Raw genomic sequence first — 24,136 nt, forward strand, 5'->3', positions numbered from 1 at the left:
TATTTAGAGATATTTTATCACATACATTTAATAATACCTTAGGCTTATTTGTTCATAACTGAAATATTTTGAAAACGGTCGCACTAAATTAACTTGAAATTTGAATGTTCATCTATGGTGCCCGGGCTATACTAGTATTTTGACATTTATAAATGATGTTAATTGAGAGTAAAAGTTTTTCCATGAAAGATTATGATTGATGGCTGTTTTGAATAAAATATAGATAATTTATTTATAAATTATATATTTATATGTTTGCATCAAATTGTATGATGACATTTTCTGTATTTGAATATGAAACTATCCTTCGCTGTTAAACAAATAACGCCTTATATTATTAAAGATGTTTTATCTGTTTATTGTTATCCTATAAGGTGTGTATACCTCCATTGTACACCAACAGAATTGAATTTATATAGAAATAAATATATACTTCAAACTAGAATATAGCCACGCAGAGCGTGGAATGCGCCCACACTGCAGGAGCTTATCCAAAAGGAATATTTGGATGTTGAGAGCAAATCTAATCTCTAGGGTTTATCCTCTTATGATTCCATTGTTCCCAACCAAATTTGAAAAAACCCCATCTGTTTACATCTCATGGCCCAATGCTTCAAACCAAATTTGAAAAAAAAACCCTGTAAGCTAATTGTTGACGGGAGGACCGACGGACAGGCTGCTGACATAATATAAAAGTAACCAATAGTTTAGTAAATATCAGTATGATTAACTTGAAACAACACCAACACTTGATTATACTTCTCATTTCAGAAATTCGTATAGCTGACACAGTTCAAATGTAATTTTGTGTATTTCTACCACTGCATTCTCGGCTTCTAGTGACGGCAATAATGTAGCTTCGACGTCTTAACTATTTTTCGAGTTAGATACATAAGTAATAACAGTTGTTCTTACTCTGACTAGAATACGCCATATCACTTCTCATATGATGAGTTCGAATAGGTAAAAAAATTGTTGCTGTGCTGTAGTCTACCACATTGTACGTGAGTATGAGTATGACATTTCTTCTGATTTCTGGGATTCTCTGATTTTTAAAAAAACATTGCAAACGAATCACCTGAGCTAAAAAACAAGCGGTTGCTATGCATGATACGCCCATATTTTGCAAGAGATGGACAGAGAATGAGCTAAAAAAATAATGTGATTTTTTGTACAATCAGGGGCCATAATCCAGGAAGATATGGTCCGATATGCGCGAATGGAGGTAGAGCACCATTAATTTCTCCATTGACTTTAATGTTAATTCTGGCCTCTTTGCCCACCTCCAACTTTTCCCCAAATTTTCGTTGGGCTGAATGCTTTTCACTACCAATGGTCACGTCTTGGCACTAAAATTTGTATGAGGTTGACCACCAAAATTTTGAGATACACAAACTTGAAGAAGCATACTAAAAACATGTAACTAGTTGCCGTACCTATCACCGTAACAAACCTGATAACCCCGTTATCCTTCCGCCTCAAAATCATGAATATTTACCATATGTTAATTGAAACCCTCTTCGTCCATTCTAGACCAAAAAATCAACAGAAATGGGCATGCAAAAGGGGAGAAAAGAGACAGAGAGAGGATTGCTATAAATAGACGAACTACAATTTGTGGGTACCGAGATGGTGAAATTTAATGGTGGTCTGCCTCAGAATATCGAAAGGAACCGAGATCTTTGGGTTATGAACATATTTCAAGTTTCATCAAAATCGGATAAAAATTGTGACCTCTAGAGGGTCCACAACCTTCGTATTACATACTTTTACCAAATTTGCGTTTAAAGAGCGGCCATTTTGTTTGGCAGTTTCATTTCAATTTTCCCGAAATTCGAATTTAACCCTCATTATTGTGGAATGGTGATATATTTAAACGGTTTTTAAAAATCGGAAAACTAGAATATCCGTAAGCTAAAAATGAGATTTTTCGAACAATCAGGGGCCATAATCCAGGAAGTTACGTTCGTATACGCGCGATTATCAAAAGGAACCAAGATGTTAGTGTGTAACAGTGATATATTCACACGTTTTTTTTTTATAATCGGATAAAAATTGTAACCTCTAAATTTTGTACAATCAAGGGCCATAATTCGGGAAGTTACAATTTGATATGCGCAAATATAAAAAGGAACCAAGATCTTTGGGTTATAAACATGTATTTCACAACCTTAATATACCAGATGTGTCCACAAGCTAAAAACGTGATTTTTCGTACAATCAGGGGTCATAATCCATGAAGTTTCGATCCGATATATGCCAATATCGAAAGGAACCGAGATCTTTTGGAAACAAACCTAAATTTCAAGTTTCGTCAAAATCAGATAAGAATTGTGACCTGTAGAGTGTCCACAAGACGGACAGGGGCGACGACAATATACGTCCCCATGAAAATGTGGGCGTATAACAAAGCAGGAAATGTCACATTGATATTATCTAGAGTATAGACCTGGGTAGAAGTGGTAATATTACATCTTCGGCCATCTTGTGGCTATTGAATATATTACTCTCGGATGTGTAAATTAACCTTTTGTAATTCCTGCATCAATTATAGCATATTGCATGCTGGAAATTTTTACGGAAAGACATGTAACATGATTAGAAATGAAGGAAAACTGAATAAGAATATTCTTAAAGCCCAGCATTCTTTTACGGTGGCTGTTTTAGGACACGCCAAAAAAAAATATATCTCGAGCGCTTGAGATACCAAGTCGAGCGCTCGAGATATATAGTTAAGTTGAGCGCCTGAATTAACGACAAGAGAGTCATTGTTGAAACGTAGTTTTAATAGAAATACAGTAATTATTATCCATAGAACTGTTGTGTTTATTTTAATATAACCGAACATGTCTCAGCCGATGTTTTAAGCTGTATAATTTTGTGCATAATTTGATGATAAAATTGCAGAATAAAGATATTCATCTGTTCGTTTTTACAGCCTATCCGGAGCCACGGTGGCTAGGTGGGTAAGGCGCTGGCTCGCTAGCCTGGAAGTCGGGTGTTCGATCCCTGCATTGGCCGAGAAAGTTCATCCCGATTTTCCGACGTGGTTTCCCCTTGTCAGTGATGCAGGACGGAGGGCCTGACAAGGACAGCTGTCTAGTCCTTCGGATGAGACGAAAAACCGAGGTCCCGTGTAAACATTGGAATGCACGTAATTCGATATAAGAAAAGGCGATAGTGCCGCTGCCCGGGCAAAATTTCCCTCATCGCACACTGTATGGCGTATGCCCGTCTTCATTAGCCTAGTATAGGAGCAGAACAGTAGGACGTTAAACCCCATTTCATTTAATTTCATTTCATTTTACAGCCTATCCAAAGCTGCAGTGATGGAGCGGATACCCCCACCCCCACCACGCACTAAAAACTTGATCATATGGTTTAGTTTTTCGTTTTGTGTGCATGGGTGAACAGTTTATTTTCACGACTGCATGGTTAGACTCATATTTATTCACGGTTTTAAAATGTTATCAAATAATAGTAGATTTTGGCAGACTTCTGAAATAGGGATCTCTAGCACTTATAAGTTCACACTGAGATAAAAGTACCGACCTGGGCAATCTTGATAATTTTTAATGGTTCTTTCGACTTTGCCGTTTCAAACAGATTGCACGTTTAGACTGTGCGAAATAAACATCCACCAATCATCCAAATATATATCGATCGTTAAGCAAAGACTTAAATTACAATTTAATAATATTTCCTGAAGTTCTCGACGTAGGGTATGCAGTGGCGCAGCTGCTGCACGTTGGATAGTTTTGTTTCCCTATTTATCACCATAATCTTCAAAACCGTCATCAAAATCTTAATAGCAAAAAATATAACAGGTTGATAGCTTGCAACATGAGTAACTTTAGTTAGCTAAGATTTATGTTAACTACTTATACCGGATTATATAGAGTGGTTTAGAAAATGGTGTATTGTAAACTGTCTAAATCATTATTTATCATGAAACAATGCGAGAGGCAAACACACCAAGAGAAATCTGTTTTCCTTTAATCAATGACTTGAATGCAGAATGACAAGTTGTGTGCCCCAAAAAGTACTCTGCTCACACAGAGATAAAACAGATTACATCAATAATGTACAATACTCTGGAACAATACTATAGAACCAGAACATGTTCTTTAAGCATACCCAACATTCAGTTACATTCTGCATCGGTGATGTCTGTATTTTATGGTTCCAGAACGAGCTGTTAGAGTGTGTGATAATCGATCCTACATCACCTCCCAAAAAACAAGTTTCCATAATAAAAACCGAAGTTGTGTAGAGATGAGCTAATGAAGATTCCCTCGTCAAGGTTAATGGGCTAAATAAGATTTCCCTTCAAATAGACATAGACAAACACGTTTCCAGTCCGAAAGAGGTATATATGGGGAAAGGGCCCAATTTCTAGTACACCGAGCTTAGCGAGTCCCGACCCCAGTTTCACAAAGCATTCTCGGACCTACAAATTGGCACAAATGGGTCGTAACGCATATAATAATGTAATATGAATGTATATAAACGGATTTACATTCAGTCGTTTCCGTTTTTACTCTAATTTCAAATTAGATATGTTCGGCAAAATACGCGAGAAGACACAATCGAATGGCAATTTCTCTAGCGTCTGGTTATTCCAGTCTACACCGGTAGTATTTATTGCGCATGCTCTGCGAAAAGAATATGCCGTCAGCGACTACGTCATCGTTTGACATGACTTGTGGAATATGTCTAGCCTCGTTCTTGAGTCCCTTGTTACAATTGGCACTGAAACGCATTCTGGTACACGATTCATGTAACAATGGTAAAATGTTTATTTTGTCTTAGATACTGGATATCAGAAGCCCATCATTTCCCGGTAAGATCACAACATCACTGTTGATTTAAATTGACAAATAATTGGTGTTTTCAGTGTAGAAAACTGCGGATGATTATTGAGTTAGAGACTTTAAGTTAAGAATTTACTCAACTTTCAAATGTTTATGAGAAATATCTTTGATCCAGAAACAAAAACTTTACACGTAGTTTCTTATTGATGTATTTGATACATTAAAACAACAAAACGTTTATAAAGGGCTATATTTTACTGAATTTTGAGTAAATTCGTAACTTAAGTCTAAGAATGTTTTGTAAAAAAGGGGCCAGGTCGGGATTAAGAATTTCGGATCGGAGGCTGGTGACCTCCAGATGCCGTTTTTGCCCAATCCTAGACGCGTCATTTTGACGGAATCAATATTTATAGGATTTTCAGATTTATCCGCGAAGGGGAACGAAACAGCAAGAAATGGCAATTAATTTTGGCGAAAGGATCTTTTTTATGATTCCATAAAGATTAGTCTAATAAAAGATAATGGGGCTATTTCGGTTTCAGAGTGTGGATTTATTTACCTTTCTGATAAGAGCGCTTGCCAGGCAAGATACGCCCTCATTTTGCAAGAGATGGATAGAGAACAAGCTAAAAATAAAAACGATTTTTCGTACAGTCAGGGGTCATAATCCAGAAAATTATAGTCTGAAGTGCGCAAATATGGAAAGGAGCTGAGATCTTTGGATTATAAACACGCATTTCAAGTTTCATCAAAAAACGGATAGAAATTATGACTCCTAGAGTGTCCACAACCTTGTTATTACATACTTTTACACTATTTGCGTTCAAGGTGCGGCCATTTTGTCTGGCAGCTTCAGTCAGATTTTTACGAAATTCGAAATCAACCTTCATTGATGTGTAAGGGTGATACACTTCAACGGTTTTTAAAATTGAATACAATTGTGACTTCTAGCGGGTCCATAAGCTAAAAATGCCATTTTTCGAACAATCAGGGGTCATAATCCAGGAAGTTACGTTTGGATATGCGCGATTATCGAAACATAAATTTAAAGTTTCATCAAAATCGGATAAAGATTGCGACTATAGAAGGACCACAAGCTTAAAACGTGATTTTTCGTACAATCAAGGGCCATAATTCAGGAAGTTACGTTCCGATATGTGCGAATATCGAAAGGAACCAAGCCCTTTGGGTTATAAACATGCATTTCAAGTTTCATCAAAATCAGACGACAATATACGTCCACATAAAAACGTGGGCGTATAAAAAGGACACGGAAATCCGTCTTTGGGCTTATAATACAAATTAGTATGGTGAAAGAGAACAAATCCTCAGCGATCCAGTAATCCCACTGAAACCGGAAGATCCAGTTACAGCGACGTCGAAGATTTTCTTTCTATTCAACAGAGAATCTTAATTTTGAGGGAACAAAGACCTTTCATTTATATTTCAGTGCCACCATTTCCCTCAATAACCAGCAATAAACACTTCATGGTTTATCTTGTGTAGATACTTTATACGGAATTTGGGATCTATTGTATAGTTCCATACCATTGTAAGGCATGTTAATTTGATATGGGCAGGTCTGTAAGAAGGCGAGAATTGTAATTAATTCATTTTTCAAGATAAATTGCCCCTATCGGGAATCTTGTCTTCAATGAGAAGTAAAGAAATGCTTCAAATACATGCCTGTCATTGTTGTGTTTTCAATCTCAAATCATTGCATCGTGTCTCGAGTCTAGACTTCCACAAGACTTAATGTTTGTAGGGTGTAGGGTGTCAAACATCACCATATGGTTGACATCAGTGACTAAATTTACCTTCATAAAGACTCGTATAGCAACAATTTAAAACATATACACAATTTCGCTTTTGTTGTTTTGGAAATATCATCTGACCAGAATTTAAACATCATTCCTTCTTAAACAAAACTAAATGACACCAATTCTAGGTTCTAACTTTAAAAAAACGTTGAATGAAAATGTGGGTGCAGTCTTATTTGTCTGCACAGTATACAGACAAGTTAAGAGTTATAAGGTCATATACCAAAACAGCAGAAGGATATTACTTACTATCACCTAGTTGTGCTTTTCTCCTCTAAACTTGACATGTATATTTTTAAAAAGGTTGGGGTTATGGCAATGACCTCTATATTATTTAATATGTTGTACATATACGTGTTTTGGTATTTTTTGGAACAAGATGCAACTTTCCCCAATTTATGAATTGCACTTCAGAAAGGGGAGAGTTAACTTTTAACGCTCTCTATTTATTAAAGGCACAATAAGCCAGATCGTACACATACATATTTTAATATAATATAATATTATGTTATTTTATAATTTAGTACTCCTGAGTATGAACCGAAACAGCTAGAAGAATTATTGTCACTATATTTGTCTAAGCAAAATGCAGATGACGTTGTAAAATCAATATAAAATCAAAAATAAACTTTAAATGACCTAACTATTTAAATACCTTTTCGACATTTTGACATTTTTTTTAAATCATAAAACTACCTTTCAATGTGCATCGTCTTATCTCTAGAGTCTAGATGTAGACTTTATTCAGGGATATTGTATGTTCCCTGAAGCAACGACCGCGAGTTTTACAACATCTAACCGTTGCTAGATTAGTCAGAAATTCCTGAACTTATAGGTACGTTATCTCCCTTTACTACAGACACACGAACAATAGCGTTGTCCAATCAGAGGCCGTGACACAATCACACTCAAATCAAACATCGCGACCTCCATGGAAACCTTGACAGTGAACGAACCTTGAACTTTGCAACTCGATTATCACAGGTAGACATTTTAGTTGAAAAGCGCGAGACTTGGTATTTGCGATGATATTTTCTATCGAGGAATCTGAGAGGTCCCCAACTGGGTCAGTAGCCGATCGAAATAAGTGACGAAATATACAGTGTATTACGTGAAGGGCTTGATAAGATACGGATATTGGTGCTTTGAAGGACAGTGAAAATAACATATCAAACTAGTATGTCGAGGTTTCGGTGTCAGATGGGGTCATCATAATCATTTAGGAGAATATAATATAATATGACAAGATAGTGAGATACTTAATATTTTTGGCATTGGCAGGAACTATGCACAAATAATAAGCTTATGTTGAAAATACATTTAGCGTTATTTGTAATTGTCGCTTGGGGCAGAGTTGAGAAATAATATTTTGTCCCCCGCCTTTCCAAGAAAGCAGAGGGCTATTATAATGGGTCTATCCGTTTGTGCTCCGTCACACTTTTGGGGACACAATAACTCTCCTTCTAAACGAGGCAGAATGTTCAAACTTGGTTTAGGTGTTTATTAGGTGAATGCCTTAAATGAATCCGAAGATGAGCATTTTCTGCTTAGGCTAAGCAGAGATAAGCAATTTGGCTGATGCTTTGGAACGCGGTAACTTTGGTTCTAATTAAGTGAGAGTGATGAAACTTGGTGTATAGTTTCATTACATCAATACCATGACTAAGTTCGATAACGAGCATTTTCTGCCCAGAGTAAGCAGAGCAATAAGCAATTTGATTGGTCGAGACTTTGGAATACAATAACTCTCCTTCTAATTGAGCTAGAATGTTCAAACTTGGTGTATTGTCTTTATAAGGTGAAAACCTTGATGGAGTTCGAAAATGAGCATTAGGCTAAGCAGAGATAAGCAATCTGATTGGTTGATGTTTTAGGACATAAAAACTTTGGTTCTCATTAAGTGAGAGTGGTGGTTTTATTACATCAATACCTTGAGTAATTTTGATAATGAGCATGCTCTGCCCTGGGTAAGCAGAGCGATAAACAATTTGATTGGTCGAGACTTCGGGGCTCGATAACTTTGATTCTAATTGCTTATCTCTCTGCTTAACCTTAGTGGAAAATGCCTTGACAGAATTTGATCATGCGCATTTTCCACTAAGGTTAAGCAGGGAGTGAAAGTGGTGAAATAGGTTCATTATATTATTATTATTATTATTATTACAGCATATTTATAGTGCACCCTTTCATATAACATGTTCAGGGGCACTTTACAAAGTTACAATGTAAATCACACATAAACAACAAGATTATGGGCATGTTAACGATTGTATACAGAGTCAGTTAAAAGCCTGATTAAATAAATGTGTTTTAAGTTGTTTTTTAAAAGAATACAGAGATGTACAACATCTTAAACTAAATGGTAGATTGTTCCATAAAACAGGTGCTTGATAACTAAAAGAGCGCTGACCATAGGAGACTAGTTGAACAGTTTTGGGCTTTAAAAGTAGTTTATCTGATGTACGTAATGTTCGGCCAGGTGTATAAAGTTCTAAAAGATCTGGGAGGTAAACAGGAGCTAAATTATTTAAACATTTAAAAGTAAGTAATAAAATCTTAAAATCAATTCGATATTTAACAGGTAACCAGTGTAAATTATATAAAACAGGAGTTATGTGGTCACATTTCTTAGTTAAAGTAACAAGTCTAGCCGCAGTATTCTGTACTTTTTGTAATTTATCTATAAGCTTTAAAGGTAAACCAACTAAAAGTGAATTAAAGTTATCTAATCGAGAAGTGACCAGAGAATTAACAAGTGACTTAGTGGCCTCTACAGTTACACATTTACGTATTTTACCTATATTTCTAATATTATTATAGCACAATTTACAAATATTATTTACTTGAGCTCCCATAAGCATAAAACTATCAAAGATAGCGCCAATATTACGAGCAGAATAAGATGAAAATATATCACAATTACCAATTACAACAGGGGGGGTATCTTGTGCAGATTTACTTAATTGATGCCTTGAGCCTAATAACAAATATTCGGTTTTATCATCATTCAATTTTAGAAAGTTCTCAAGTTGCAATTTTGATAAATTGAAAGAAGATGGACAATTAGGTGTAAATGAAATATATAATTGAGTATCATCGGCATACAAATGAAAGCTGAGACCATATTTTCTGACAATATCTCCTAATGGTGACGTATAGAGGGCAAATAAAATCGGACCAAGAACAGAACCTTGGGGAACCCCAGATGACAAAACAGATGACAAAACGACGATTTGCAATTAACTAAAATACACTGTTTTCTACCCACAAGATAGCTCTCTAAAAGATTTAATGCAGAGCCACAAATACCGAATTTAAATTGAAGTCTACGTAGAAGAATGGAAGGGTCCACCGTGTCGAAAGCAGCAGATAAATCTAATAAAATTAAAAATGTACATTTTATTATTATTAATTTCCATTAAAATATCATTTGAAACCCGGGTTAAAGCTGTTTCGGTACTGTGAAATTGTTTATAAGCACTTTGAAATGGTTCATACAAACAGTTATCATCTAGATGGGCCTTTATCTGAGAAGCAATACATTTCTCCAATTTTTTAGAAATAAAACTTAAGTTAGAGACTGGCCTGTAATTTTTAAAAACATTAGGATCCAGTGTAGACTTTTTAATTAAAGGGGTAACATAAGCTCGTTTGAAAACGTTGGGAATAGTAGCGGATGATATACAAGAATTAATAATATTGGTAAAAACTGGAATAACTTCGTCTAGACAGTCCTTAAGAACAGAAGTCGGAACAGGATCTAATGAACAAGATTCGGGAGCAGACGATTTAATTAGCTTTAAAACAAAAGATTCACTAACCAAGTTAAAATTTTCTAAATAAACAGAATTTTCTAACTTATCAAAATCATGAGCGTTAAAGTCAATAGTTTTATTTAAATCATCAAGTTCAGTTCGTATTTTCTGTATTTTTATTTGAAAGAAATCAGAGAATAAATTTGCAAGTTCAGTGTCATTATCATTGTCCGGGAGGATAGTACGCTCAGCATTATGGTCCAAAAGGGAATTCACAACTTTATACAGGTCTTTTTGTCTGTTTTCGCCATTTTCTATTTTATCAGAGTAAAATTTAATTTTAGCATCTTCAATTAATTTATTCACATTGTTTTTTAAAGATTTATAAATCTGTTTATGGACATGTAGATTTGTTTTCCGCCACATATGTTCAGCCTTATTACGGTCCCTTTGGCTTCTAAAATAGAATCATTAAACCACTGCGTATTGGGACGAATAGTAAATGTTTTCGTTTGAAGAGGAACAAGCGAGTCCAAAATTTCAGCAAGCTTTGAGTGATATTGGGTTGCCTTCTCTTGTATATCTTGAATACGTTGAATGCCATTGAAATTCGAGTTCACTATTTCCGCTTTAAATTTATTTATGTCAAATGATTTAAACCTTCGATATGTTAAAGTCTTTCTTGTTGGTTGTGGTTTCTGGATCATAAGATTAAAAGTTGCCGGGAAATGATCAGATATTAATTTGTCCGAGACAGAGAGATTATCCAGTTTAATATCACGTGGATTAGTTATCACCAGATCGAGAATATGTCCACCGTTATGAGTAGAAGAAGAAACATGTTGTGTGAGAGATCTATTATTCAGCATATCACAAAAATCAACCGCGGTAGAGTCGTTGGAATCATCAACATGAAAATTAAAATCTCCCCAAATAATAGTGCAACACTTAGTCATCATCAACTGGTCCAGAAATAATCCAAATTCTTCCATAAACTTTTGACACAATTTGCTATTGGGCGGGCGGTAAATTGTAATAATCCTAGTTTCCTTGAAAGAAAACTGTAGAGAACAATCCAAAATTTCAAAAGAATCAAAACGGTCATGGCGGATTTTCTTACACTTAATAGATGACTTAAATATAAGTGCTACGCCTCCTCCACGTGAACCGCGAGGGCAATGTTGTATAGAATATCCATCAGGTACTAAAGCTGCGATTGTCGATGAGTCCGAACAGTCATTATTCAGCCACGTTTCAGTTATTCCACAAATATCAATAGAATTTTCAAAAATATAATCAGATAAAATTGTTGTTTTATTTCTTACGGATCTGGCATTAATTAATCCAAACGAAGTTGTTAATACTGACGCTTCATTTTCGACCGCCTTTCTAATTTGTATAAGATTGTTGTTTATCTTCTGCTTTGTTCTAAAGTTTTTGATCTGTTTGTGATTTTTGATAGAGTTTGAGGTAAGCTGGATGAGATTGCTATGATTAATGTTAATATTCAGTGGATTAGTGTTTAGAGGTTCATATGGTCTGTTGGTGGTGATAACTTTTAAATGTCTTTAATTTCTCCCAATTACTTCATTGTTGTCGTATATATAATCATTCAAAGCGACTGTTTTATTTTCGACGGGCCATGCATTAAGACACAATTGTGTATTGTCTGGGCGTTGATCGATTTGTTCAGAAATTATTGGAATAGTAACAAGATTGCCCCTGTTTATTGTTCTGTGTCTTTTTACTGCATCATTTCTAATAGTAGTAGTTGGATTTAAAACATCAATCTTTTTAACCCACTGCTTTCCACTCCTCACGCCTCTATTATTATTAATATTATTATTATTATTATTACTAAAACAATGAGATTTGGCTTGAATGTTATTGTTGTAAGAGTTCAGTTGTGATTGATAGTAGGTGAGTTGATTCAGATAGCTCACTAGCCACAACAGATACAAATTATTATGAAACATTTTGATAAAATACTGCATTTAGAGTTACTATTTTAAACAAAAACAATACCTTGACTAATCTCGATCATGATAATTTTCTGCTTAGGCTAAGTAGCGATAAGCAATTTGATTGGTCAAGAACATAAGAACTCTGCTAAAGCTAATCAATTTCATTGGTCGAAGCTTAGGGACAAGATAACTTTGATTCTAACTTATGGAGAGTGATGAAACTCAGTGTAGAGTTTCACTACCAGGTACTTCAAAACCTTAACTGAGTTCCATCGTGAACATTTTCTGCTTAGACTAAGTATAGATAATCATTGTGATTGCTCGATATTTTTCAAAAAGATCATTTAATTAATTAATATGTGTCATCTATTTATTTTGGGATTGTTGCGGGGGACATCTAACTCACTGTTGGCTTTTTAAAACAATTTCAAAATCTGAGCATTGTCATTAAACGTCGGTAGTTAAATAAATCTAGCAATTATGGCATTTAAATTGTGTGGTGGACACATAGGCATGGGGTGCCAATCTCAGTTGGTGGTGGGGTGGGAGCTGGGGCTGTTTGCCCGAAAGTCTTCTTTGTCAACCGAATTTTCAGAATGAATCATTCATTAACTAAGACCAATTTTCCACAAAGGTGTGAGGGTTGTTTATTGTTAATTAATTACACAACAATATAAATTTACAATATGATGTTTGTGCCCGAAAAACGGAAATACATGCACCGAATCCCCCCCCCCCCACATACACACACTCCTGGCTCCTACGCCTATGGCTCAAGATATTAGTCTAAACTAAACGTCTATAGAGACAGGAGTAACATTTAACAGTACACCGTGACGAACAACAGTTGTTACTGAACGACGGTCGTACATGAACTTAACAAATAGTTGTACGAGCAATTAGATTACGTTTAATTTATAGGTTTTGATTTACTGTGCGTGTTATTCTAAAATCTAAAACCATTTGAGACGTTTGGTCATCAGTATAATTTAGACCTAAGTACTTTCTGTTGATGTTGTGGGCGTTCCTAGTTCTGATGTAACCGCTACAAACCAAGAGTAAACGGAGCAACTTTGGGAAATTTCAACATGCAGTGCCGAATTAAGACGTTTGGGAGCCCTTGGTAAATGAGAACTTAGCTACGTTTATACTGAAATTGAATTATATAAAAAGAAAATTATTGGTATGAATACACAATATAGATTAGACAGAAAAGTACAATCTCAAATCAAAGAATACTCAAACGCTGCACTGATGAAATCGATGCTCAAATTGTGCAGTCTCTCCTAGCTGTGTCATAATTTAACATGGCTCAATCTTGCGTACCGAACCATAAACGCAGAACCTATGGACTACTGATCAAGAAAAGGTTCAATAATACCCCACAATATCTATAGACGGTTAAAAATTAAAAAGTTCAAAATTGCAATGTCTACCGTACGAAAGTACTTATCAGATTGCCATAGAAAAGGGTATATATCATAACTTACCACCCCAGAATCGCCTCTGTAAACAATGCAATACAAACAAAACTAGATTTGAGAAAACAATATTCAATGCTAGGCAGTACCGGTTCTAACATTTTCTTTTGCGAATCTCTTCGACCCACCGAGTATTATAGCGCCAGACTTTGATTTTTTTTTCCTTTTCGCATTTCCAAACCATTTTCGTTTGTAAAAATGAGATTCAATAATCAAATACTTTTACAAACCAAGTGGAAAGTGAAGGAATCAAGTCCAGATTATGCTTTGACATTAATACTGATAGACCGTGGTTAAATTAGATTTGCCTGTGTTTATTGCCATTACAGGATATTTGAAATTACGAATCTGTCAACCATGTTTCCTTCATGTCACGTGAATTTTACTACAATATAAATTAGATTGCATCAGACCTTGCAAGAAATTACGAAAAGGGCAATCTAGAAGTTGAATTAAGAGTTGCTCCATTACTCGATGTCCCTTTATTCTTCAAACCGTCTACCGGATGAATGTTCAATGCAATCTTAATGGAAGTGTTATTATACATCACTGTTATCTGCTAATAGTTCATTGATTATATCAACAATGATTACCTTGACATGAATATGCTGATTTTAACCCTGGGTCAACAAGTTACGTCATCATAATATGCGTAGAATGACGTAAGTCAACCTATAACTGGCTATTTAATGTTTATCAAGTCGAACTAAACCCAATTTAAACCAATTTACGATAATAGTTGCATGAAGTTTCATCTGGTGTACAATCTTACGTAAATAAGAGTTTACCACTTCACACACATCATGTCTCATAATAATCTATTTGGTGATATACCGAAACCATTAAATATGCAAAGCTTATTATATACGTAGGCCTGATAATGATATATTTAATTCTGGATACTTCAGTAAATTTTGGTTAAAATCTCTATATACCACAGCCAATTACAAATACATGTAGTTTAAAACAGTGGAAACAAAAGAATTGTTTAAAAATATGTTAACTTCTGCAAATTTGGTCAACTTTCTCAATTCACTTAGGTGGATTACTTATGCAATAGAAAACATATCTATTGGGCCAGTTCAAGTCACGGGTTACGCTTGTGTTAAGGTTGTGTCGTAGTGGTGTATAACTGGTGTTCTTGTTAGTGCCTTAACCTGAGCCTCTCGATTTCGCACTAGTGTTTACATCAGTGTCTAAACTAGTTTAATACCAGTGTTAACACTGGCGGAACATAACACTAGTGTTATTTTTAAATGTTACACTTTGTTTTTGTCTTCCGGTCTAACGCATTCAATTCTTTGCATGAACTGGCCCACACTGATCCGCAGTGAATATTTGCTAGACTCGTAATTCTCTGTGAAACAGATTGGAACTGGCCCACACTGATCCGCAGTGAATATTTGCTAGGCCGCTACAATCACTGATAAGGATGACATCGATGCGCTTAATGAGCCCGTAATATTAACTTTTTTCCTGCGACAAATTAAATTCTAAAACATTTTTTTTATGTATTGGAAAAATAAATAAAGGCGTTTGACGTATTTGTAGGTAAAAATTATTTCCTATTTAGTGTAAATGGGTATTAAAATGACTAAAATGCAGCATTCTCTCCGAAGCAGTAACGTCTTATGTAAACAATGCACGCGCCATTCAGCCAATGATTGACGCCGCGTGCTTGTGACGGCACGTGTTAAGGCAGTCATCTTTGACAGAGATATATTACTAGACTCGTAATTCTCTGTGAAACAGATTGGAACTGGCCAACTAAAAAAATAAAACACCAAAAGAAGGGTAATTGGGGAAAACTAACCGCTTCCAGGAAGTTAAGTAACTAGGATCTATGTTGAATTTTTGTAGTCTTATGGTCATTATTCAGTCGAAATTTCCTAAAGATTTCTTGTAAATTAGCAGGTCTGCGATCAACATTTCTTTGCCCTACGTTTTGGCCTTATATGGATAAAAAAAAGGGTCATTTTAAGCCTTAAAACTAAATCTAAAATCGTTAAAAAAAATTCCCTTCTTGCCGTCTGCTGTTTTACACCAATGTTGTAATAAATGACTTGAAATGAGATTTTCTTTAACCCCTAGGGGTTAGTGTTAGAGTTATTTTTAACAAGATAATAACTTTTATCAAGTTATTATTATCTAACAAGTTTTTATGTAATTAGAAATAATATTTCACAAAGCTCCTTGTCTTTATATTTTTTTCATGTAAATTTGTTTCTTTATTCGGGAAATTGAGGGGCTCAGGTATACGTTAGTGTTTGGGTAACGACACTGGTGTTCATGTTGTGTAAATATATCCATATTTAACAGTACCGCAACACCGCAGACCGTAACTCGGACTGATTCAAATACAGAGGGGGTCTGAGGTTGAGTTAGCACAGCGTTACACCAGTGCTTCACTGACCTAACTTGTGTTAGACACTAAACAACCTTAACCAGGACTTGAATTGACCCATTGTCTGTATGATATAGTGGGTTGTATGCGGGGAGTGCGGTTGCGGTCTATGGAAGACCAAACAGCTCTTTATTCAGCGTTCTTAATTCTTAGTAATTAATTCATAGTCCTTAATATTCTTATTTTTTCATTTGTTGTCGTATTTAGACATTTGAATATTAAAATTAACATTTGTATCTTAAAATTAACATTTGTATCTTAAAATTAACATTTGTATCTTAAAATCAATTTTTGTTTAACCAATCAGACATTTGTCATCAGATTTGTAAATTGTATCTTTGTTTAATTTAATTGTATTTTTATATAATGATAAAGTTTCTTTTAAAAAAAAGAAAAAAATATACATGTATTTACATTTCATGAAAAATATACAACGAAAAACAAATCTCAAACAGCCAATTTCTAAATACCAATCCTGCAAAACGAAGGTCACAAAAACATTTCTCCAAATTCATCTAACCTGAACATCATATTGACAGAGTTTGTTAGGTGGTGGGCTCTATAGCCTACCCCATATGTATTTATTCAATTACGTCTGTTCAAAATGACCTGTGCTTAAATTCTCTACCTTCTATTGTCTACTTGTAAAGTTAATGCCAACAGTTGAATGGAACGCCAAGATGCTTTCTACCAGGGCAGCGGTATGGCCGGGCTCTCAGTTTATCTTCCTGAACAGTTTCCAGATGCTTGAAAATATACTACGGTTGTTCATCGTCTGTAGGAAATACACAAGTTTTATTTGAGTTTTGAGAAAACGATGGTTATAATCTATTAACTGAAGCAGTAGACCGAATACTTCAGCTCTGATACTGGCACCGGAAATAGTGTATTAGGGCACCGGTATCACTTGATCTTTACGTCTGTTTCACGAATCTTACCTATCAATAAAAACTGGTATCACGGCATCTGGCAGAACTAATGAATTTTTTCTAACCATTTTTTTTATCTAACCAAATCCAAGTAAACACATATAAAAAGTATCGGAGGACGGCCTTTCAGAATATTAATTTAAATCTTTATTTTTTTTTTTATTCGTTTACCAAGCAATCGTCTGCAAACAGGGTTTTTTAGACACAAAATTAAAAGGTTACTTTAGAAATCCCTAAACATTGCCCAATTTCCGATGTTTATATTATTTTCATACAATGCCAGTTGATTTTACCAATCGTATGCCGATTTCAGTTTTAGAACCTTTGAACCCTACATCGACACGTTTACGACACATATATTATTACTTACTTGAGAACGACAAGAGGAACTTGTTGAAACGTAGTGTGAAATAAACCCAGTGATTGTTTTTCATATAAATTTGTGTTTTATATTATATTTTTCTTCCAGATTTATTTTTCGAAAGCTCAATCACAAATCTTGGGTACTAATACGTGTAGGTGTTTTTTTTTTCTTTGGATCTGTATATCTAAACTGTTGGCAATTTCTTCTATTTCCAGATGACTTCTACAATTTCACGTTTATCAGACATCTTTAATCTATTTTTCGCAAGCTAAATCACAAAATCTTGGGTAATAAGAGTGGCAGATTTTTTAATCTTTAAACAATTTATTATTATTTAAGAAGTCGGTTGTTGTATTCCAAAGTCTCGGCGGCGAATTACATTCAGCCTATAGTTTGGACCGAGTAGAAATTGAAACTTAAACTGCATTTCTCTCTCGGCAAATAAGACAGATAATCTCTGATTATGCTAAGCAGAGAATGATCACCATCAACATCCGTCAGGACATTTACCTAACGAGCATCTACACTAAATTTGAAAAGGCAGGCTTCTGATATCCAATATTTAAGACAAAATAAACATTTTACCATTGGTACACGAATCGTGTACCATAGTGCGTTTTAGCGTCATTTGCAACAAGTGACCAGAAAGAACGAGGCTAGACATATTCAACTGGACAGCCTGCTTAATAGACTGGAATAACCAGACGCTAGAAATTGATATAGGGTTGAGACACATGCTGTATTTCGCTGGACATAACTGATTTGAAATTAGAGTAAAAAAGGAAACAATTGAATGTAAATCAGTTTATATACAATCAGATTACATTATTATATGCGTTTCAACCCATTTTGGTCAATTTCTAGGTCCCAAATATTAGCGATTTAGCTCCTTTAAATTAGAAGTAGAGGTATTGTGTTCCAAGGAGTGTGATGGAGGGACAGACGACGAATCCATTTTGATATTCCACTGCTTTCTTCAAAAGGTACAAAAAGTATCACAGACCTTCAAATAGTTGCACAGGAGTGACACATAGGATTATACAATTAACGCTTTTGATTCACTTGGATATCTGGGATGGCTCCTTTAAAGTAGCCCGGGATCACGTGGCTAAGTGAGTAAGACGCTAGCTCGCTAGCCTGGAGGTTGGGTGTTCGATCTCTGCATTGACCAAGAAAGTTCATTCAGATTTTCCGGCGTGGTTTCCCCCTTGTCAGTGATGTAGGACCTGACAAGGACAGCTGTCTAGTCGTTCGGATGGGACGAACAACCGAGGTCCCGTGTACACATTGGCGTGCACGTAAAAGATCCCTTAGCAGTTGGAATTCGATATAAGAGTAGGCCGTAGTGCCGCTGTCCGGGCAAAATTTCCATCATAGCACACTGTATGGCGTATGCCCGTCTTCATTAGCCCAGTTTAGGAACAGAACAGTAGGACGTTAAACCCCATTTCATTTCATTTCTAACAGTAGCCAAGTCTCTAACTCAATATCATTCAAAGTCGTCGACATTGAAAACACGAATTATTTGTCAATTTAAATCAACATTGATGTTGTTATCTTACCGGGAAAAATGGGCTTCTGATATCTAATATTTAAAACAAAATAAATTTTTTACCATTGATACACGAATCGTGTACCATAACGCGTTCGGCGTCATTTTTAACAAGAGGCTCGAAGAACGAAACTAGACATATTCCACAAGTCGTGTCAACCGGTGACGTCATATTCTTATCTGGGGAGCATTCGCAATAAATACTATCGGTGCAGACAGGAATAACCAGACGTTAGAGATTGCCATTCGATTGAGACTTCTGGTGTATTTCGCCGAACATAAATGATTTGAAATTAAGAGTAAAAACGGAAATGATTGAATGTAAATCAATAGAATATTATATGGGTTGCGACCCATTTGTGTCAATTTCTAGGTTCCAAATAGTAGCGATTTAGCTCCTTTAACATATAAAATGTCGACTGTGCCATTTGTCCTCTCCTCTGCGACGGTTCCTCGACATTGTTACAGGTTTACTTTTGGGCTTCATTTGCAATCGAAATATGTTGACTTAATACAGGGGGGCTAACTCCATTTTGTCATTATTAGCCCTCTTGGCTAACATTTCCCTGGAAACTTGACGGTATCTTTTTACTCTCACGAAAGTATTTATACGGTAGTTATTTCCAATAAAGGTACGGTAAATTTGGTATAAATTGAAAGAGAAGATGCCCAATTCCCTGTAAAACACCCATGAGGCAATCACTGGGCAAATATGTCAAGGTATCAATTGACTGGCAACCATACCATCTTATTGTCTGCCAGCTTGTTATTTCTTGATCGCACGGTTAGGCGATTTGGATAACATAGAGGGGTTTAAACCTACAAAACAGTCTTCAATTAAATGGAGGAAAAGGAAGTTGGCAAAAGTTAATACAAGAATTTACTTAAGCTTCAATATGTATGGCAAATGGACAGTAAATAACCATAAATACATTCTCAAAATAGGCCCTCCCTCAATCAGGTTACATGATAAACATAGCTTCTAAAAATAGACTTTTTATATCTAAGAGTATTTCCTTGCGAATACAATGTTTTGAGAGGGATTTGAAGCAAATTTTTTAGAGATTAATTAGTTTGAATATGTTTTTAGTTCAATTATTTCATCAAATCAGAAGTTTGTATGTGGGAAGGCATTTTTAACACATCGATTAAGAAAAAGACCATGGATTGTGATGAAATATTTCATGCCATTGTCTCAGTTTATAAAAATTAAATTTCAAATTCCAATTATGAACATTTCTTATGTTATTCACATTATAATTATAACTTCAGGAAATTCATGCTTTCAGGGTTTACTTTAACTTCTATTTGACTAATACATTTATTATTATTCTAAAATTATTTAGTTAGTTGTTAATTCATTGAAAAGAGTGATTTAAGAATAGTACATAAAGATACATAAAGAATCTTATAAATTTTATTAACAGTCAGAAGAAAATAGAATAAATTATAAAGTATAACTTAACAAATACATGTAACTAGGCAAGCCATGGGAAAAGGTACATATTATTTGAAGATTATTAAAACTAAAACCAATATTGTACAGGTACCTTTTTAAGATAAAAACTGAAATATTCTTAACAAGGAGAATAAATAATTATTACATGGATATCTTTTGACTACAGATGTAGATTTGTTACATTCAATGGAGAATATTTGATAAGATTAATAAATCATAAATGTGAACAATAATAGGTATACTTCTACATGAATAGCAGCAAATTCACACCATGGATTTAAAGCTGAATATTGGGACATTTGTGGGTTATTGGCATTTTAGTTTTACACTGAACAATGTGATTCATAGCTTTCTACAAATTATCGCAGTAATTGTACAGGTATGCTGTTTTTGATAATATGGACATGGTACATATGTATATGTATACAATTATTAAATGTATTTGCTAGTTTGTGGACATAAAGGGAGAAAACTGGAATATTGAGACATTGACAATTACAAGTACATTTTGCAATATTTAGCTCATTGTTAATGTTATTAAGTATTGTTTAATGGTCGAGAGCGAGACATTAGGTAATATATTGTAACAAAATGAGGGCCGTGAGGCCCGAATCTTTTTACAATATATTACGCAATGTCTTAAGCTCGAGACCATTAAACAACTTAAAATACAGACACTTGCACGTGCTTTGCAATGAACTACGTCACTCGAGTTCAATATTTTACCAAGTTACGCTTGGCACATTGCCCGTACGATTATTTGAAATAATGGTACTCCAACTTCAAAGGATGACGTCACATCTGTATTTTAAAGTAAACTATTAGATGTTCTGAATTTGATCTTTGCAAACTAATTAGTGCTGTTCTAATGTCTTAAACATGTAAATGTTTCCTTTTTATAACCGTTCTATTATAATTCATTATATTATTGATAATACTGTTTATTGTCATTTTTGCTGATGTTTATAAATATATTATATACATATTGTAAATACTCTAGTCATTCAAATAATAATCCCAGTCAGCCTAATTAATACAATGTATGGTCCTTGTCAGTCATAAACTTGGTCTAATTCTGCCAGATCCCAATCAGTAACATACCTTCTACATTTATCATGTGAATATTTTAACAATACGTGTACATGTTGTAAATACTCAAGTCAAATGAACAGGTGTTTTTAAAAAAATGTATAAGTATATCATACTAAGATATAAATCTTGGCGTTAAAACTTATTGGCAACCTTTATAATACATAAACAAAAGCACTGTAGGATATCAATCATTTAAATATTACTGAACACTGTACAATTCAATGCACAAAATAAATGTATGTACATTTATTCAATACTTGTAACATACTGAATAATACCAGAAGCAGCATCTATTTCAGCATACTGAACATGTCCTATAATAGAACCACTATCAACAGTAGCAATTATTTGTCCTTCTTGTATATTATGTGTAGCTGCTAAAGCTTCAGTTAATATCTGATTCTCAGAGATATGGATAATATGATGTCCTTCGGTAATATTTTCATAGTCAGATAATCGAAGTTTCTTCGTGGGAGGCAAGCCAGCCCCATGCTGCTTTAACTTGTGTTCTTTAAGCTTATCAAAGCGTGTTGTACCAAACTGACAATCTTGAATGTCACACTTGATTGGTTTGTCATTTGAGTGCATTAACATGTGCCTTTTCATATTTTTAACTAAAGAGAAACTCTGTCCACACACTTCACATTGGTGAGGTTTTTCACCAGAATGTGTCAACATGTGATATTTTAGATTTTGTTTTTTGGTAGCTTGAAAATTACAGTTCAACACATCACACTTGTAAGTGTTACCTGAATGGATAAGTTTATGGGCTTTAAGCATACTTTTGTGAGCAGTTGCAAATCCACAAATGTCGCACAAATGGTCCTTAGTATCACTGTGTGTTATCATATGACTTTTTAAAGCATGCTTCCATTTAAATCCTGCATTACATGTTTCACAGACAAATGGCTTCACTACTGAATGTTTAGGCATGTGAGCATTTTGTTGTGCTTTATTCTTAAACCTAGTGTCACATTCCATACAAAAATAGGGAAATTCTCCTGTATGTTTTTCAATATGAAGCTGAAAGTCATTTTGATCAGTTGCTTGGTATTCACAGAAACTACACGTTAGTTCACTGTGAAGATGGGTTTTCATATGTTCTTTATATTCATTTTGTCTTTTAGTGGTAAATTCACATCTTGAACAAGATAATTCTTTTCTGGAAGAAAGGGCTATGGTATGGGTTGTGGATTTATGGTCTTTATATTCATCCATACTTCTAAATGTAAGGTTGCATGCTTTGCACATGTAACGTAACTTGGAGTGGATTTCGTTGTCTACCATTGGTTTGTTTTCTCTCTCTTCATCCTCTATTGCTTCTACTTTTTTCATTTTTAGCAGTGATGATTGGTGAGTTACATAATCTGGGTGGGCTTTGGCTTTTCTGACTCTTTTACTGTATCTAGTAGGCTTGGAATTTGTGGGCTCTGATTTAACAGCCTCTGGTAATAAAGATTCTTTCTCTTGATTATTGGGGGTGTGTGATTTATCAATGTCTTGTTCGTCACCTTGCTTATTAACTGTGGTTGAACAATCTCCCTGATTAAAAAGAATGCAAAGGTTTTCATCTTCAGGTTCTTCTTCTAAAACTGGTATTAGAATGGAACCAAAATTAATATCAGAATCTTCTTGTTTTTTTCTTGGTCTTCCCCTTTTCTTCAAAACCTTTTTCTTAAATGGATCCTCCTTTACATTCATAGGAACCTTATAATCAGGATCATTGACTTCATTATCACTTCCAATCTCATTGTCTTCTTCCGAGGCATTACCATTAGATTTTGATTCTGTCATAGTACTAACAGTTGATTTATTGATTAAATTATCAGGGCTATTCTCCATATCTTCACATGTTTCATCTTTTAAGTAGATTTCACAATATTCTAAAATTTTGTTCATTTGCATAATTTTAGCTATCTCAATTACTTGGTTTAAAACCTCATTTGTAATGTCTATTTTACTGGTATACATAAAGTCAACAACTTTCCGTACGGCTTCCCCGTATCCCTTTCCATCTCCGTCACTTCCATCAATATAAATTTCAATGATTTGTGGAGTTTTTTGAGAAAATGCCCGTGGCCAATCTTGACCACAGCCCAAAAATGAACTAAAATATTCACTCGCTGAAGATAGGATATTTGAATGAGCAAATATTTGTTCACCACAAACTTTGAGAACAACGTCACAAAATCTTGATAGCTTTCTCTGTTCATTTAATCCTTCCATTACTGCAGACGTTTGTTTTTTGTCGCAGTATGTTGCAAGAGGTTTGCTATTCTGCGCCATTTTGGAGGGAGCTGGCACAGATACTATTTTTATATCTGAAAACCCGGCCCGACCAGGTGCAAAAATGTGTAAAACTAATTTATTGTGTATATTAAAAACACAATATATCCAAAGGGGAGTTGAGAACTGCGAATACTGGTAGAAAATGTGAAATACTTTGTTCTTCTAAACCAATTTCTCCCCAGGATTTACTGCAGAATTCCGGAAATTATTTAC

The 24,136-nt window shown here is 34.8% G+C and overlaps 1 protein-coding gene across 1 annotated transcript; it reads right to left on the bottom strand.

Annotated features, from left to right (window-relative positions):
• Window positions 1-19,880: 19,880 nt before the first annotated feature.
• LOC126814809 (zinc finger and BTB domain-containing protein 49) lies at window positions 19,881-24,099 on the bottom strand. The gene has a single exon (XM_050540179.2). It carries the CDS (start codon window positions 23,918-23,920, stop codon window positions 21,881-21,883), a length of 2,040 nt encoding a protein of 679 aa, XP_050396136.2. The 5' UTR covers window positions 23,921-24,099; the 3' UTR covers window positions 19,881-21,880.
• Between the last annotated feature and the right edge of the window lie 37 nt (window positions 24,100-24,136).

This window comes from Patella vulgata, chromosome 3 (assembly GCF_932274485.2).
Source record: "Patella vulgata chromosome 3, xgPatVulg1.2, whole genome shotgun sequence".
Taxonomy (NCBI): Eukaryota; Metazoa; Mollusca; class Gastropoda; family Patellidae; genus Patella; species Patella vulgata.